This window comes from Chrysochloris asiatica, unplaced genomic scaffold (assembly GCF_000296735.1).
Source record: "Chrysochloris asiatica unplaced genomic scaffold, ChrAsi1.0 scaffold00032, whole genome shotgun sequence".
In the NCBI taxonomy this organism is placed as follows: Eukaryota; Metazoa; Chordata; class Mammalia; order Afrosoricida; family Chrysochloridae; genus Chrysochloris; species Chrysochloris asiatica.
In genome coordinates, this window is record NW_006408550.1 from 13,937,200 (window position 1) to 13,956,058 (window position 18,859).

General features: G+C 40.7%; 1 protein-coding gene across 1 annotated transcript in view; it reads right to left on the reverse strand.

Annotated features, from left to right (window-relative positions):
• CTTNBP2 (cortactin binding protein 2) overlaps positions 1-18,859 on the reverse strand; it is a 182,049-nt gene that overhangs the window by 161,513 nt on the left and 1,677 nt on the right. The window contains exon 2 of the mRNA XM_006859316.1: positions 2,376-2,483. Coding sequence (XP_006859378.1) covers positions 2,376-2,483 — 108 coding nt within the window. The remainder of the gene's footprint in view (positions 1-2,375; positions 2,484-18,859) is intronic.

Genomic DNA, 18,859 nt, shown 5'->3' on the forward strand with positions numbered 1-18,859 from the left:
CTTTCTCCTGTTGAGCGGAACTGACTTGATAGCATATAACAAGGCTCCTTATCACTCTAATATCCCCTGATTTTATGAACAACTTTCAGTCTGGCAATTCTTGATCATTAGCAAGCCTTTATCTCTACACTTACATTTAAAGGTATTGTAATTAAGTCAAAAAGAGAAATGCTGTAAACTATCACTCAATACACATTAAAACATTTAAAAATAAATATATATAAAAAAAGAGAGAAACGCATGTGGTTGCTAAACAAATAGTTAAATACACAAACTCCATTAAAGACTCGAACATTTATGTGAGCACTGAGACATTCCATGGTGCTGATACCTTTTACAAGGAGCCCTCATGACACTGTAGGATAAGCATTGAACAGCTAACCAAGAGGTTGATGGTTCAAACCCCCCATCTGCTCCATTGGAGAACGATGAGAATTATTCCTCCTGTAAGCCTTTCTAGGCTCAGAAACCCTATGGAAGGTGGCTGTGAGTGGGAATCCACTTGATGGCAGTGGATTTGGTTGTGCTTGCCGTTTATAAAGAGGGACAAGAAAATATCTCTTGTGCAGCTGGAACCCTCCATCTGTGTGTGCTCTCAAAGGGCTGAACTACTGGCCTCAGCAACGGACTGCACCCTTGGACTCTCCTCACACTGACAGTCACACGCTTTGGTGACATCCTGCCTCAGCACTTCTCTCTGAAACATTCACCCAAAGAAACATGTGTTAGCCAGCAACGTGACTGTTTCAAATGTGGAACAGGAAGAACATCTCACAAGAAAATTGTGCAAATGTCTCCTGAGCAAAACATGTCATTAAAACAGCAACACCTTCAACTTTAATATTAGAGTACAGGTGGAGTCGCATTTTTCTGAGGCAATTGTTCTCTGTCATCAAATCAAGGGACAATTTTCCACTATACCAACTTTAGGTTTGTGAGGATGTACTGGAGACTTTATTTCAGGAACTAGCTCCCCCTTTCCAGCACAAGTGTCTTCTCATCACACCTTCTTCCTCTACTATCTGACAGTATCCATTAGCACCTTTCTCACCCCCTAGGAAATCCTGTCACACACACTACTTTTTGTCATTGCACAGACTTTCATATGTCACAATAAACGCCCTACGAAAAAATCTGAGGCGATGCCCCTGGTGAAATAAGATGAATCAATATACCATTTATAGTAAATATAGCCCTCTTGGTCAAATGGCCAAGAGTCAAGAAATTCCTGATTACATATGAACAAATGTTACGATATAAAAGAAGAAAGAGAAACAAACTAAATTTCATTCATATACCAAAACAAGTGTAGTGTCGAGAATACCCAATTAGCAAACCCTGCATCAAGAAAATATAATCAATGCTAATATTAAAAAGACTTTATTATGGCATTTAAGAAATAACTAAGAAGAGAATTCTGGGCAACTTCATAAGGAAATGTTTCAAAATTACTCTAAGATTAGAAGCAAAAATATTTTAAGATTGTTGTTAAGTATCGCTGAGTCAGTTCTGACTCATAGCAAATCTGATTAGGGTTTCAGAGGGATGGCTGGTGCATCTGAACCACCAATCTTATGGTTCAAACCGACCTTTCTTTCAGTCCAGTTCTTATCCTACAATGTCACACCAGAACGCTGATTAAAATATTCTTAAAAACTATTTACAATGTGTGTGTGTATACTTTTTAACTATTATGAGCTTTGGAGAATAATAAATCACTTAGAATTTATACTGGAAGAAAAAAGATCTATAATCAGCAGTATAAAATTCTCTTTAGTTTTCCTCACTATCCTCATATACCAAATGACCAATATTCTGAAAACATGTGTCTCTAACCAAATAAACATGAGACGCATAAAAGGATTTCTGAATTCTTACAGTTTACTTCTCAAGTTTCCCATATTAAACAGTTTAGTCTCTGTCCCCATCATGTCAAAGACTATCCTATTCCAGGTTTGGGAGAGGGGTTACAAAAGCTATGGAAAAGGACATAATGCTTGATAGGGTCAGTGAAGAAGAGGAGCCTGCCTTCCCCCCACTCTCGTCCTCTCCCAGGAAATGGACGGACACAGTGGCAGCAACAAAGGGCTCAAACATGGGAAGAATTTTGAGGAGGGCACAGGATCAGGCAGGGTTTTGTTCTGTTGTACACAGAGTTGATATGAATTGGAACCAACTTGATGGTACCTAACAACAATATAAAAGTTATGAGCTGATGTTATGGTGGGAGTGTTAGGAGGAAAACCCATTTTAAGCTCATGCAACATTTTAAACCTTTTTGACTGAAAAAGAATAAGACTCTTGGTCATTGGTCATCTGAAAAAGGAGAATGATGTACAGAGCTTGAGAAAGCAACCCTAGAGACCCTTTCTTACCCTCAGGGCTTCGATGACCAGATCTCTGGCCTCCAGTTCTCCTTCCATCACACTGAGGAGCATCCGCAGCTCGGACTTACTGAGTGTGTCCACGTCAAACTCTTTTTTCTGAAAAACAAGCAAAAAAAGCAATAAAGAGAGCTATATTCCTAAGAACAATGCACAGATCCAAGGGTACCATAATGGATCACTGTTATCCCCATCACTTATCCAGTCCAACATCGGGCACTGTTCAGCATTCATCTACACTGTTACTTCCTAAATGGTGGTGGTGGTTGTTTGCTGTGGAGTCAGTTCTGACTGTTTACAGTTTCTGAGGATGAAAATCTTTGCAGGAATAGAAAGCCACATCTCTCTCCTGCAGAGTGGCTGGGAGATTCGAACTGCTGACCTCAACTCATTATCCACTATGCTCTCAGGCCAGTAACGCCAATCTCCCAAAGTTCTTCTTTACGGAGATATATTTCCCCAGCCTATACACCTGGATTTAGAATCTCCTGTGAATTACAGGACATAAAATTAAAGCCCTTGGCATTTGTATCAAAGAAGGATCAGTGAATGTTGGAGAGAAGTTGAGAGTGTAACAAAGAATCCCTGATGTGTTCCTAGAAGGGCCCTAACATCAAGTCTCCTGGGAGGTTATTAAGATTTCCAGGACATTCGATAGTAACAGGTCATGTTTACAGAATGATCTACAGCAGAGGCCCTAAACTAGCAGCCCATAGGCCAAATCTGCTCCACAGATGTGTGTTGCTTGGGTCACAGAGTAGTTTTTTTTTCATTTTTAAATTTGGCCAACATTTTTAAAAAGTCTGAAGATGTCCCAAAAAAGTCCAGATCTCTGGCTTCCTGTCAAACTCTGGATGACTGCGTAACCCCAGATGCACACCCCACAGAGCAATAATCTATAGTCAAGTAGCAGATGCACCCTTTCGAAGGAATGTGCCTTTCACTTGTGGTGGTGCCCCCTCTGCCCAACACACACACACATGTACTTTCAAAAAGCCTGGCACACGACCCAAGTTCAGTCATCTGGGTCTTGTGGCAAGCTGAGTTTAGAGCTCTGCTGTATGGTTATCAAAGGACTTTCTCATGCAATGTATCCGTAATTTCTCACTGTTCTGTACGGTGGCCTGTAGGGTTATTTGGAAACCCTAGACAGGGTCGTTATGAGTTGGCACTGACTCCACCGGTCAGCACTCCAGTATCCTGGAGTCTTGTTATTCCTCACCCAATGCCCTTCTTCCCTGCCCTCTTCTGTCTACCCTCCCTTCCCAGGGTGACCTCACTCAATCTCACAACTTTAAAGACCATGGATATATGGCTGACTCAACTCTTTCATCTTCAACCCTGACTTCTTTCAACAGCCTTATAAGTAGGTCTTCTGATCTTCATTTTACAGAAACTGAGAAAGCACTAGTTAGTGTGTTCAAACTTGAGCCAGATGACTCCAAAGTCTAAGCTCCTTCCATCACACACACTCTGCTTCCCCTTTTGTGCAAAGACTCATCTTTACAAATCCAGTCACCATCATAGGAAGAAAACACCTGATCATTGCCAATGTCACATCCTACCCAACCTCAGAAGCCACCTGAGAACATTTGAAACATTATGTTTGTATAGCACCCAATGGTCTCCTAAGTTTTTTTTTAAGTTTTTATTATGAATACTTTACATGGGAGAACATCGATTTTACACTCATCGTTTCATTACAATGATTACAATCTGCTCCATGCATCATCATCCAACAGTATTTGCTTCTAGTCCCTCTGTTGGTGTGTGTGTGTGTGTGTGGTGGTGGTGGGGTATATACAAAAAAACACTCAGGAATATATAATCATTTAAACAACCAAAGAGCACATTCTTCAAGCCTGCCTCCTGGCCGCCAGCACACAGCCTTTCTCTTTCCATGAATCTAGCTAGAGTCCTCAGCTGCTCTCCTCTCTCCAAGCATCTCTGTCTGCATCTCTGGTGACACTGCTTCTCTAGACAGGGTCCCACATTCCGCTTCTGCTCCCCTCCCTTGATGATCCTAGGGTCCTCTGTTCCTAGACTGTAAGATTAACTATTCCCCTGTTTTTGTTGTAAAAAGTCTACCCTTACAGTTGTAACAGTTGCAATTAGTCTTGAAAACAATTTCCAAAGTATTTCTAAAGCACGATGATATCACCATGGATGTTCATTAGTTAAGAAAACCATAACTCAGAGAGGTCAAATAATATACCAGAACATACAGCCAGTGGCAAAACTAGGCTATAAAACAAACACTATAATTTATCAACACATTTTATCAACAATGTATTAATATTTTCTAAAAAAATATTTCTGATGAGTTGGAAATAATGCTATTCTATTAATAAGCCAGTGACAACTATTTTACCACCTACTTGCTCCCATGAAGATATAGAAATAAACATAGCAAAGCCCACAAATGTTTCCAGGGGCTTTCAAACAGGCATGTTCCAGAACTGGTCGCTTGTCAGTTTCAAAGAATCTACCTGTTAGTTTCAAAGGAACCTTCTGGAAGAAACTACTAATGGCATAAAGGGAAAGGGAACCAAGGCTAAAATAACCAGAGCTGAACAAAGTTTTTAAAAAGGTCTTCCTCTTGATATCAGTACTTTTTCATATACAATTGACTAAGTAATTATTTGGGAAAGCAGAAGCTAAAGATAGAAAAAAAAGAAAAGGAAACTTTTAGCAAGTCTATAGGATGGATAGTTCTAGGAGCACCTTGCTTAAAATGTTTACTTAGAGATATTCCTTGTGAATAATCAAATCCAATACGGAGGTGGTAGTTGGTGGTTATGTGCCACAGAGTCGGTTCCGACTTATATTGACCCTGTATAAGATTTTTGATGTTATTAATCTTTACAGGAGCAGAAAGCCTTAGCTTCCTTCCACAGAGCAGCTAGAAAATTTGAACTGCTGACTTTGTGATTAGCAGCCCAAGTCATAAAGCCACTATGCTACAAAGCTTCCTTTACCAGGACTCAAATTCTGTTTCTGGTATGTTATGGTAGCACCTAAATTCTAATAAGCTAAATGTTCTCAAACTTAAGTGTGCCTACCAATCACCTGGAGTTCTTGTTATAATACTGACAGTTGGGTTCCACCTTTGGTTCCAATTCCATAGGTCTGAGATGGGGCCCTGAATTTTTCTATCTAAATAAGTTCCCTATGATGCTGATGCTACTGGGCATGGAATAGCCTCTGAGAAGCCCTCTTAAAACCTGTCCAAGTCTCTGTTTTCTCATCTGTATAATGGAAAGCTTGCCATCTACCCTACAGAACTCTTGAAAGGATTAAACGAGAGCACATAAATGAAGTATGTGCCAAACAAAGGTGGGTGCCTGCCATTATTAAAGCTGAGAGGAATGGGATATTAGCCATGAGTCTATGAGTCTATGTCTTTGAAAATCTACCAGTCTAAGTTCAGTAAACACAGTTTACTGACGATGATGAAAGACAGACTCTTTCATCCTGTTTTTTCCCCACTGGGATGGGAGAGTAAGCTGAAATTCTAATGTGCTTTAGAAGTTGATGTTTTATTAATGTTGCTGCTGGTTGCTCTAAAGATTTTAATTAATTGTATATTTTATTGTACTTGCTTCCCTGAAGCTTCCTAAGCAAAGCACTCCATTTTTAAGATGAATAAATTATGAAAGGCAATGCCAAGATTCTGATTGGTATTAAAGTCAGGAGAGTTTGCTCTGACTCCGTTACCATCAACATCACAACCTGCGGATCTGCAACCAACACTTTTGCTTTTCTATGGAATCGCCATCAATAAAAAAGGAACTTCATTGAAATAAAAAACACTGTTATAAGCATTCTCAGTAAGCCAAAGATTGTTATATGACATAAAAAAAATAAGTCTCCCTTTACCAGTCATTAAGTCATATATTATTTTAAATATATCACATATCTCTCTGCCTGTTTCTCTTTACCCCATTCCCACTCTCAACTAAAACACTACTAATTCCTGATCTTCAATAATAAAACTATTATTGTTGTTATTAAATGCCACTGAGTTAGTTCCCATTCATAGTGATGATGCTGTATAGACTTTCTGAGGCTTTTTAAATCTTTGCAGCAGCAGAAAGCCTCACCTTTCTCCCACTGAGGGGTTGGTGGACTCGAACTACTGACCTTGTGGTTTTGAAGTCCAGCATTTATAAAAATATTGATAAACTGTCATTATAGAATACCTGATTCTTCTAACCCCTATTCTGACAAAACAGGGTAAGAAGTAAGCAGGTATTAAATTAATAAATTTAAAGAATTTTGGTATTCTTAGAAAAATACACATATCCAGAAGTAAATCACAATTCAAAACAATATTTTTAGTCTATATAAAGTGGCATCTAGTAGACTTAATTATTGTAACACTCATACAAAAGGACTTAAATATAGAAAAAAAACAATTATTCTAATTTCTTGATTTATGAGGAAGAAGAGTTGTTCTAAATCTTATGATTTTTAAAAGATTAATTTAGATTCTGCTTTTCAAAAGAAGATAAAAGAACATGGTGCTGCTCATGTAAAAAGTTAAGATCTTCAAGGTACCTATGGCCTCGCCTCCAGCCCCAAACACCCTTCCCCGCAAAAAAAAACACAGCAAAAAAATGTTCCCAGACTAAACTTTGTTGCTACAGTATTTACTTTGTTCAATCTAAAAAAAAAAACAAAAACAAAAGTCCAGCTTTCATTTGTACTGAGGGAAAGGCACTTACAAACAAAATCTTTTAAAAACAAAACAATCCAAGATGCTTGATTTTCAACTCCACAAGCCACTCCTCTGCTTGTCACATTGGCAGGAGAAGTACTCAACGGAGACACATTCTTTAACACCCAGCTTTAAAAACTTGGCACAGACACAAAACTAGTCCAGAGTCTGGTTACTAAATATATAAAGATTCTTCTTTGGGGGATAACAACAATAAAAGACAGCTGGATCACAAGGTTGGTTTGAACAGCAAGGTTGGTAGTTCAAACCCATAACCTGCTCCCCAGAAACCCTATACAGGGTGGCTATGAGTTGGAGCCAATTCAAAGGTGCTTAACAACAATATAGAGGCATGAAGAGATAGATGAAAGACAAAGCACAACTGCAAACTAATACTGTTTATCTTGACTGGTTTCAACTGCTCTGAAATACTTGGAGTGAGGAGGGTACTCCTTAAGCTTTTCTCATACAAGCCCAGTGAGACAACAGGCCAAAACAGAACCAGCTGAATTAAGTCATCTTAAATGGTCAGAACTGAACACAGGCCAATACTAAGTTTATCTACATCACTCACACACACACACACATACACACACACACAAAAAAAAATCTGAAATACTGGGTATATGTGGGGGATTCAACAGTCACAGCTAAACAGGGTGAGCCAACTGTCACCCCATAGCCTTAAAGAATCAATGGAGTCAGCACACGACAGTCTTTGCTGAAAGCCTTTAGGAGACAGAATGAACCAGAAATGCCTCCTTCTTTGTTTGATATAATGCATGAGTTATTTCAGGGCTGCTCAGTGAAAATCTGGTAACCAAACACAAAGTCAGACTAGTTCTCGGGGTATTTATTCCCACTGTGTTTACATTTGATGATTTGATGAATGTGTTTAACATGGGAGGGAAGAGGGATATTTTTAAAAGCAGCTGACTGGGAGGCCGGCCTAAGAGAGATGTGGTTAGGCGACAGCCAGCAGCATACAGCAGTCGCTTCATGTCTTGGGGTCTCACGTTTCTCATCAGTAAAATGAGGATGCTTTACTACGGATTCTCTGAAATATCCTCCAGCCCCTCAAGGTTCTGATTTCATTCGCCATCAGGGTGACTGGATTAGAGGACTGAGGAAATTTAAAAATTAGGTCATTCTCTGAGCCTGAAAGCCTTTGAGGAGTAGTTGAGGAAAACTGAGCCTTTTTGCTCAGAAACTATAGATACTTCTTTTGCTCCCAGTTTAATAGGGCATGTTAATAATTAATAATGCATTTAGGACTTCCCATCTAAGCAAGATTTATGTTGTGGGTATGAATATGGAGGGCTGCAAAGACAGGAATGCAATGACATGCAGCCTGAAATTTCAAAAAGATCAAATCTGAAAACAATCATTAACATAAAGGGAGCCTTGGTGAATAAGAACTGAACTGTAAACCACAAGGTTGGCAGTTCAACTTACCAGCCACTCCTTGGAAATCCTACAAAGAGTCACTAAGAGTTGGAACTGGCTCGATGGCACTTAAGTACAACAATAAAATTAACATAAAAACCATTAAATCAAACTGTCCAGGTATCCAGAACATTCTCTACATTAAGAAAATATGAATGTCACCAACTTTAAGGACTTTCATAAAGAAAGTACATGGAATGATTTAAAACTTAATAATATTCATGCTCTCAAAGAAAGGTTTCCTTTTTCTAATGCTCATTTCTCTTCACATTCACCTGAAGCCCATCTTTCTTTAAGCTTGAATCCCACATTCATATGTCCTTTTTAAAGACTACACATATCTCCTGTACTCTCACTAGACAAGCCTTTGTTGTTGTTGAGTTGTTAAATCCCGCTTGTTGTTGTTGTTAAGTGCCATCGAGCCGATTCTGACCCATAGCGACCTTGTATAGGGTATCCAAGGAGTAGCTGGTAAGCTTGAACCCCTGACCCTGCAGTTCACACAACTTTGCAAGTCCCACTTAGAGTTTGTTTATTCCTTCACTTGCCAACTAATCATGTGCTGGTGCATTTCTTCATAATATTAAACCCTGGTGTGGCTCTGTGGGTTAATGAGCTGGACTACAAGATTAGACTGAACTGTAAGGTCCACTGTTGAAGCTCAGCAGTCACCCTTCAGAAACCCTATACAGGGTCGCTAAGAGTCAGAACCAATTCAACAGCACTTAACGACAACATCTCTATTAATAGGAGCCCTGGTGGCATAGGGCTGCCAACATTGGGCTGCCAACCACAAGATCAGCAGTTTGAATCCACCAGCCACTCCATAGGAGAAAGATGAGGCTTTCTGCTGCCCTAAAAGGTACACAATCTTGGAAACCCTATATAGGGTCCCTTGTTATGAGCTGGAACTGGTTCAATGGCACACAACAATAGCATCTATATTAATGCTTTATATTCTCATCCTTCTAGACATGGCAGGTCAGTAAGGGTTACTACATCTGTATGTGGTTTTATCTAAAATGTGCCCCATCCCCAGATTTTGGCATAATGTATCCATTTACCCAGACAGCATGCCTCAGGTGTATCAGTCTTGGTAAGATACAATGTCACTGTCTTATGAATATTGGTTTCCCTTGCCTACTATTGTAAAATAGACACTTGAGTGGGATAGAAAGTAATATCAGGAAACATGATTACAGAAAGCTTGTAAGCCCGTCTTCAGCTGTAAGTGACTGGAATTCCTAAAAGGGGATCTAGAACTTGCCCAGTGAAAGAAGATTCTTGCGGAGCCTTTGTAGTGTATAGGACCTTAGATGGAATCCTGAGTCCCATCCAGAACCGTCTGAGGTGGGACATTCCGACTCAAAAGGACAAGCAGACCAGCTAGAGTAACAGAAGATACTTCTTGAAAGATCAGCAGGAAAAATCCAAAACAAAAATGGCAGTCTGATTAGCTACTACAAGAACAAGCAAGTTGTTCACCGGGGAGCCATCAAGGCAAGCAATCAAGTCCCTTCAGGTCAAACTGCCCTCTGAGACTGAAACTCAAAGGCAACACATGAGCAAGCATGTAAGCTTGCTGGCCACCACGTTGGTCTACTGGTGAGGGGGAGAGGAGGAAAGGCAGCAATGAAGATATGGACTGAGTTCAACCATGTTCCATAGCCTCCCATTGACCTGGAGATGAGAGAGAGAAGAGGAAGGGCTGGTTGGTCTGAAGTGTGGTGAGACCTCAGGACTCCTGAGCCCATGAACATAGCCTCAGGACATAGCCACAGAGGACTAGAACTGAGAGTGAAGCATCCAGTTGATATGAAGTGAGGGTGATGCACAAGAACACCCAAAATTGTATATAGTACCCACTTGACCTAGCCTCAATAGCTTGATGATCAGAACTCGACTAGAGGAAGACTAAAAACAATTTTTGATAAAGGAAACAAGTGTAAATTGCTACAATTTGATGAACTTTACCTGTACTTATGGACATAGTAGCTAAAAATACCAACTTAGAAGGAAGGAGTCTTCACACCAAGGATCAATCTTATCCCCTCTGTACACAGGGTAGATAGGGACAGACAACTTAAGACACTGCCTACCTAAAATGAGGGGGTAAAAAGGGCACAAAGTGACTGGCTTACAAGTTTTCAAGAGGGTGTTTAGTTCAAGAGTGTATGGGGACTCAACTAGAAGAAGAAAGTAGAGGAAAAAAAAGAGTAATCTGATACAATTTGATGAACTTGACCTACACCTATGGATGCAGTACCTCAAAAGAGGGAACAAATCTTTACAGCGAGGATCATTCTTACTTCCTCCATACACAGAGTAGACAGGGATGGGCAACTTGGACATTGGCTACCCAAAATGGGAGCGGGGGGGGGGGGGGCTACAAAGGCAAGAAGTGACTGGTTTACAAGCTTTCAAGAGGGAGCCTAGATCCAGAGGGTGCAAAGGAAAGTAGAATCTCCACTGAGTAGTATCCAATCTGTCTAGGCAGGGCTGATGAAAGGAGATGGGACAGGTCTTTTGCGGTACATTAGTGAATAATTGTTATCAGGACTGACTGTAAGGGTAGGAAATGTAAAGGTAGACATTTTGTAGCAAAAGGAGGGGAGTGAGTGACTTTGCAGTCCAGGAGTAGAGGTCCCTGGGACCATCAAGAGATGAGTGGAGTGGACCCTACCCAGAGAAACAGTGACGCCAGAGATGGAGGCAGAGATGATGACATGGAGAGATGGAGCGGCTGGGAACTCTAGACTCAGAGGGAGAGGGGCTGTGTGCTGATGACCAGGGGCCAGGCTTGCAGGGTATACTTTGGTTGTTTGATGCTGCATGGAGGGGACTATAACCAAAGCAATGAAACGATGTATAAGATGAATGTAAAGCTAATGTTCTCCCATGTAAACTATCACATAACTCACAATACAACATTTAAAAAAAAAAAAAAAAAAAAAAAAAAAAAAAAAAAAGAGTGTTTTTTTTATTTATTTTTTATTTTTTTTTATAATAAAAATTTGCGCCTGTCACAACTGTAAAGGTAGAAGTTTTGTAACAGAAAGTGGGGAATAGTTAATCTTACAGTCCAAGAACAGAAGACCCTAGGACCATCAAGGGAGAAGAGCACGAGTGGAATGTGGGACCCTATCTAGAGAAGCAGCAACACCAGAGAAGGAGGCAGAACTGGGGACATGGAGACAGAGAGGAGCTGAGGACTCTGGACTCATGGAAAGAAAAAGACTGAGTGCTGGCGGCTGGTGGATGGGAGGCAGCCTTACAGAATGTGACCTTTGGTTGTTTAAGTGATCATATATTCCTGAGTGTTTTTGTGTACATCCCTCCCGCCACCTCCCCTCCAAAAACAACAGAGGGAATAGAAGCAAACACTGTTGAATGAAGATGCACAGTTGTTGTTGTTGTTGTTGTTGTTATGTGGAGTCGGTTCCGACTCATAGCGACCCCTGTACAGGGTTTCCAAGGCCGTAAATCTTTACGGGAGCAGAAAGCCTTCTCTTTCTCCCGCGGAACAGCTGGTAGTTTTGAACTGCTGACCTTGCGGTTCACAGCCTGATTCGTAACCACTACGCTACCAGAGCTCCTTGAAGATGCACAGAGGAGTCTATAATCATTGCAATGAAACGATGAGTGTTAAAAAATAAAAACAAAACCTATGGAACACAGTTCTATTCTAAAATGAATGTTGTTGTTGTTAAGTGCCGTCAAGTTGGTTCCGACCCATAGCAATCCTGTGCAGGGTTTCCAAGGAGTGGCTGGTGAGCTTGAACCACCAACTTATAATGACTTTGCAGTCCAGCACATTAGCCCACAGCACCACACCAGGACTCCAAAATGACTGTGGTTTCCACGAAATAAAAAAAAAAAAAAAGACAGACTATCACAACCCACTCTAGGTCATCTAAGTAAGCAGTAATTCAATCACACATTCATTCACTCAAAAATCATTCTTAGTAATCCAAACTAGGGAAGCAATTTGGTGTGTGCCTTTAAGCCCACACTGGTACTATGGGTTAATGCGCTGGACTGCAAGGTCAGTTTGAACCACAAGGTCAGCGGTTCAACGCTGCATGTCCCAGCAGAGCTCAAATCAACCCCACAGTTCACCTGGGGTCTTTATGCAGGTGACAGACAAGCAATTCAGCTCATTGGGAGGAGGTGAAACTGACAAGAAAATAGAATGTCAGGAAGGAAACATGACAATGCTCATAACTAATTTTACCTAAGAGAAAACTGGAATGAAAATCAGAAAATGGCTCAGTAAGCCTCTCATACTAAACCTGGTTTGAAGAACAAGGTCGGTGGTTCAAACTCAACAGTCATTCTTTGGAAACCCTACACAGAGCCACTATGAGTCAGAAAAGGCTTGATGGCCCTAACAAACAACAGCAACCTCTCTGTCCTCCTTTAAGATTTCCTCCCAGTCCTCGTTTCCCCTTGGAGGTAGGGGAGGGCCACAGCTGAAGTAAATGTCTATTTTCATCCTAACTTAATTTTTCAATGTTACCATCAGCCCTTCATGCAGCATGCGAGCTGCCATTTGTCCCTTAAGAAGCTTATAATGAACTGGAGAAGATCATTCTGATTATCTGTAGGTGGCAAAGGTCAACATGCTGGTTTTTAAGTGAAGAGACTGACACATGGAAGATTAAATGATATTCTTAAGAGTTACAAATTCCTCTGTGGAAGAACTCAGGCCTTTGAATCATCGTATTGCTTTTTCAATAAAATATGAAAATGTCAAAACCAAATTATCAGCAAACAAGTATCCATCCCCCATAACAATGCTAACTCAGTTCTAATGCCCTTGCTGGAAATAATATTTTTCACTGATTCTTAAAGCACTGGATGTTGATTAGCAATTTATTTAAAGAAATGTTTTCTTCTAAAATCAGGACTTCTACACAACATTAATAATACAATCTCATTACTTATGTACAAGTATAGAGTCCTGATGTGGTGCTGTCGGATAAGCATTGGACTGCTAACCGAAAAGGTTGGCAGTGCAAACCCACCAGCCACTCATAATCCTACACAGGGTCACCATGAATTGAAACCAAATGGACAGCACTTAACAATGTGTAATAGATAAGCTACAAATTTTGCTATCAAGCATCATCATCATCATCATCATCATCATCATCATCATCATCATCATCATCATCATCATCATCATCTCTCTTGTAGCTGCTATTCTCCATTTCTATTCCTAACCACTAAAGGGAAAAGATGTGTCTCCTTTTCCATGTTACGGAAGACTTGCAAAGGAGCTAATCAAGAATAATAAACCACATTTTCAAATAAAGACCCTCTCCTTCCAAAGCAATTCTCATTTAGGCTTAGGTGAACGAGACACTGCCCCTTCCTGTTACTGTTGCTGCCATCTGACTGATTCTGACTTAAAGCGACCACATGTGTGCAAAGCTGAAGTGCTCCTAGGGTTTTCAAGGCTGTCATCTTTCAGACGCAGACAGCCAGGCCTATGGGTTGGCACTGAGCTGCTAACTGCAGAATTAATGGTTCCAGCCACTCCACTGGAGAAAGATGAGGAGGTCAGTTCCTAAAAAGATGTACAGCTTTGGAAACCCCGTACAGGGTTGCTGTAACTCAGAATCCACTCAATGGTTGGGTTTTTTGTTTTGTTTTTGTTTTCTGAGGAGGGTCTTCCTAAGAACCTCTAGATGGATTCCAACTGCCAATCCTTCAGTTAATAATTGAGCACTTAACTACTTGTGCCAACCAAGGACTTCCTTCTACCACCACCCCAATCCTGAATTCTACTCCCACACTTTAGGGCAGATGCAGGATATTTTAAAGCCTCACCTAATCGCCTTCTCCTGCCCCATCTTCCTTTTTGTGCGTGTATGTTTCTGAATTTCTCTAACTGCTCCTCACTTGTCCCCTCCTCCCCCAAACACTCCAATGGGCAGTGTGACATAGACGACTGTGTATGACAGGAAGAATCCAAGATGAAAGGGGGTAACTGCCATTCTACCCCATCCACAACCTCAATCATGGTTTTGAAGAGAGCCTAAAAGAAAAACAAGTAGTGATAAAAAATGAAAGAAAAACAACAACCAAGTATGGGATATTGTGGAAAGAAGCTGCTGAAGAAGGTAGTATGAAAAACAGGACCAAACCTGAGAATCTGGGTCATCTTTCTAGAACAAGAAAAAGTCTGTTATACCTACTACCTATGTTAATTATGACAAATCACAGGGCAATTGTTTCACTATAATCACATCGCATAAAAAGTAAAAATTCCAATCAGCAGATCAACATTGTTTTGGTACAATTTCTTGGTGACCTTTCACTTCCTTTCATTCATTCCCTATTTGTGACCTGCCTCCTCTGGGCTGGGCACTGTGCTTAGGAACCTTTGTGCTCTTTTAGTAACCGAAATGACACAAATCTTCTTGAGGAAGGTGGCTTTTTCTCTCCCAGCCAGTCTTGCTGTCAACATGATTACAAGCATATATTTATAAATGGCCCACGTGGTACTGAGGCTGTGAAACCGTTTCTCACCTCATACAGTTCAGTGAAATACACTAGGATGGAATAAACTGGCAATCTAGCCTTGGTATGGTTGCTTTCACAGAGACAACAAATATTTTTCCCTAGAAAAAATTGTTCCTTCAAAAACCAGAGCAACACTGATTAGTGACCATGTTCATCACCGAAAAGGGTGAGGGAAAAACAGCAATGAAGCTGCAAGCTAAGCCCTACAACGGTCAAAAGACTCCTGTGAATCCGGGTGGAGACCTGGTTGGCCAGCAGTGTGGCAAGACCTGGGAACTCTTGGGCCCAGAGTCAGTGACATAGCCACAGAGGACTAGAGTGGAGAGTGAAGTATCCAGCTGATAAGAAGAGAGGGCATATGCACAAGAACACCCATGTTGTTGTTGTTGTTGTTAAGTGCCATCGAGTCGGTTCCGACCCATAGCAACCCTGTACAGGGTTTCCGAGGGTGTAAACACCCATACATGCAGATAATACCCACTTGACCTGGCTTCAATGACTGGATGATCAGAGCTCAACCAGAAGAAGAAAGAAGAGGAAAAAAAGAGCAATCTGATAGAATTTGATGAACTTGACCTATACCTATGGATGCAGTAGCTCATAAGAGGGAACAAATCTTTACAGAAAGAATCATTCCCACCCCCTCCATACACAGAGTAGACAGGAATGGGCAACCTGGACACTGGCTACCCAAAATGGGGGTGGCTACAAAGGCAAGAAGTGACTGGCTTACAAGCTTTCAAGAGGGAACCTAATTCCAGAGGGCATGGAGGAAGGTAGAATCTCCACTGAGTAGTATCCAATCTGTCTAGGTGGGGCTGATGAAAGGAAATATGGATAGGTCTCTTGTGATACAATAGTGAATAATTGTTATCAGGACTGATTGTGAGGGTTGGAAATGTAAAGGTAGATGTTTTGTAGCAAGGAGGGGAGTGATTAACTTTGCAGTCTAGGAGCGGAGGTCTCTGGGACCATGAAGGGAGAAGAGCGGAGAGCAGGACCCTATCCAGAGAAGCAGTGATGCCAGAGATAGAGGCAGAGATGATGACGTGGAAAGATGGCACGGCTGGGGACTTTAGACCCAGAGAGGGAGAGGGGCTGTGTGCTGATGACAGGGTGTGTGTGTGGGGGGGAGGGGGGGAGGCTTGCAGGGTGTACCATTTGGTTGGTTGATGATGCATGGTAGGGATTGTAACCATGGCAATAAAACGATATACAATTGGATGAAAGTAAAACTAATGTTCTCCCATGTAAACTATCACATAATTCACAATAAAACATTAAAAAACAAAACAACAGCAGAGCAACAACACATTGCAAAAGCTGAGCTCTGGGTGTGAAATTGAGACACCCCTCCATCCCCCCAAAACTGCTGCCTATGACTCAGTTCTGACTCATGGTGACCACTATGTGCCAGAGCAGAACTGTGCTCCACAGGGTTTTCAATGGTTGCTTTTTCAGAAGTACATTGTCAGGCCAAATGGAAGATTTGAACCATCAGCCTTTTGGATACTGTTGTGACCCTGTATAGGGTTTGCAAGAATCAGCTGGTGAGTTTGAACCGCTGACCTTGTAGTTCAAACCAACTTGTGGTCCAGCGTAGCTAAGCTCAAACAAATCATTTGTGCTACCCAGGGACTCCTTGACACAGAGAATGTATGTTTAAGAAGAAAGAAGTCAAGAGTGAAAAATATCACAATGAAAACAGTTGCATTCTAATCTTTGGTGACTACTTCAATCATTTTCCTCAACTTCTAAACTATTTTCCTAAAGTACCTGTCTGAGACTGAAATTGAAACTTCCAAACTCAGCTTCTAAATCCCTTTACAGTTACCTCAGACCCTGTCACATCTCATAGACTTCAGAACCAGCCCCACTTGCAAACTGCTTCCTATCATCACCCTATCCAAGTCCTACCTATTTCTTAAAGCCCAGTTCAAATGCTACCTTTCTGTGGAACGTTTCCAGTTCCTTCCATTGGAAACTCCATGATTCTCCCTCACCCACCAGACTCCTAATGGAGATCATGGGTGCTCCTCATGACAACATCATCTCCTCTCATTGGATTGCCTTGTGCATGTGAGTGTTACTTCAGGGCAGCAAAGGCGTTACTCATGGCACCTTCATCTCTCGTTAAGTGTTCAGGAAATGTATATTATATCTAGATCATTTCCTATTGAAAAATTAGGCTGTCAGACATTCACTATCCTACTGTAGCTCTAGAACTGTGATTTTTAAAAAAGGCTTGGCAAGATGGACTAAGAAGGTTTTCTTCCCATTGCATTCAATACCTTCACCTGGAATACAAAATTTTCAAAGTACCAATTGTAAGTTTGTTTAACATCACTGTTGTGCATTTGTAACCAAATCATTGTTCAAGTTTTTTCTTGCATAATCACCATGACAACAAAATTTATTCCTACTTTTTTACATATAAACTGCTCCAGAAAAGTCAGAATGGGCAAGAATTTGGTTGGCTTCCCAAACATAGCTCTAAAAAGACCCGAATTCCCTTTCATTCCAAAATTCCTGGGTGACATTAAAGGCAGGGAGATTTCTGTTTTCCATACTGCCTTCTCCATCAGGGGTTATTTTCAGAGCAGAAACAGCAATATGGCCTATAAAAGTCATCATATTTAGCTGAGATGCTGAAAATAACCCAGGTCTCCCAGCATGGTTCACAGTAAAGACTATTAATATGATCCTATTGAAGAATGTAGCTTTTACAATTCTTTACACTTGGGATGCTTTCAGGACTCAAACAGCTAAGAACAAGGATCACAAACTAAATTTAAAACTCGCCACTGAAAATCATATTAAACTGAAAACTATAAATTAAACTTGTTTCTAAGCAACAGTCTAAATATTCAAAACTTAAGCGAAAACAGTCACTTTCAAAAATAGCCTACCGCTTTGGAGGCTTGTTGGCTGATTACTGCCAAATCTATATAAACTTACTGATTTGAAATAAATCAAAATCACTAAATACAAAAAAGGATTGTTCACTAAAAATACCCCCAAATTGTTTTAAGTCCTCAGCTGCCAAAACCCCAAAATGCATTAAAAATATCTTAGATTTTTAATCATTAGGTTATAGTGACAAATATCATTCATCTACCTGTCTTTTCTTTCATTTAAAAATCAGTCTGTAGGTTGAAGTGGCTATTTGGGGAAAGTAACATAAAATGCCCAGTCTTCAGCACAAGAGGTCAGTCAAAATTTTACAAAAAAGTAAAAAGTTACAAAAAAACAAAAACAAAAACCTGGTGTGGGGATGCGGGTTAATGCAATGAACTGGAAGGTCGGTTTGAACCACAAAGTCGGTGGCTCAAGCTCACCAGCCAGTCCTTGGAAACCCCATACAGGGAAATCTTTACTGTATCTTGGAACCATACGGATTCTATGGAAATAACAAAACAGGTTCCCTTTCAGATATTCCATGGGTAGTCCAATTATCATAGGTGAAATGATCAAACCCTAACAGATCAGGCATAAAAATCGGGCTTCAGAACATTTTTAAACAGCAGAAAGGGATCAGACCTTGTTAACCCAAAAACGTGTCCAGTGACCAGGGTTCCGTTTACAGTCTAACCAAATAAAACCATACATCCATCACATGTTTGTGTTTGGTTTAATTGTCAGAGGTGAATAAATACAGAGAGTAGTAAAAAAAAAAACACTCCAGGTCTGAATGGATTCAACCTACCAATGTAACCTTTCTGGGGAACAAGAAACACACACACACACACACACACACACACACACACACACACACACA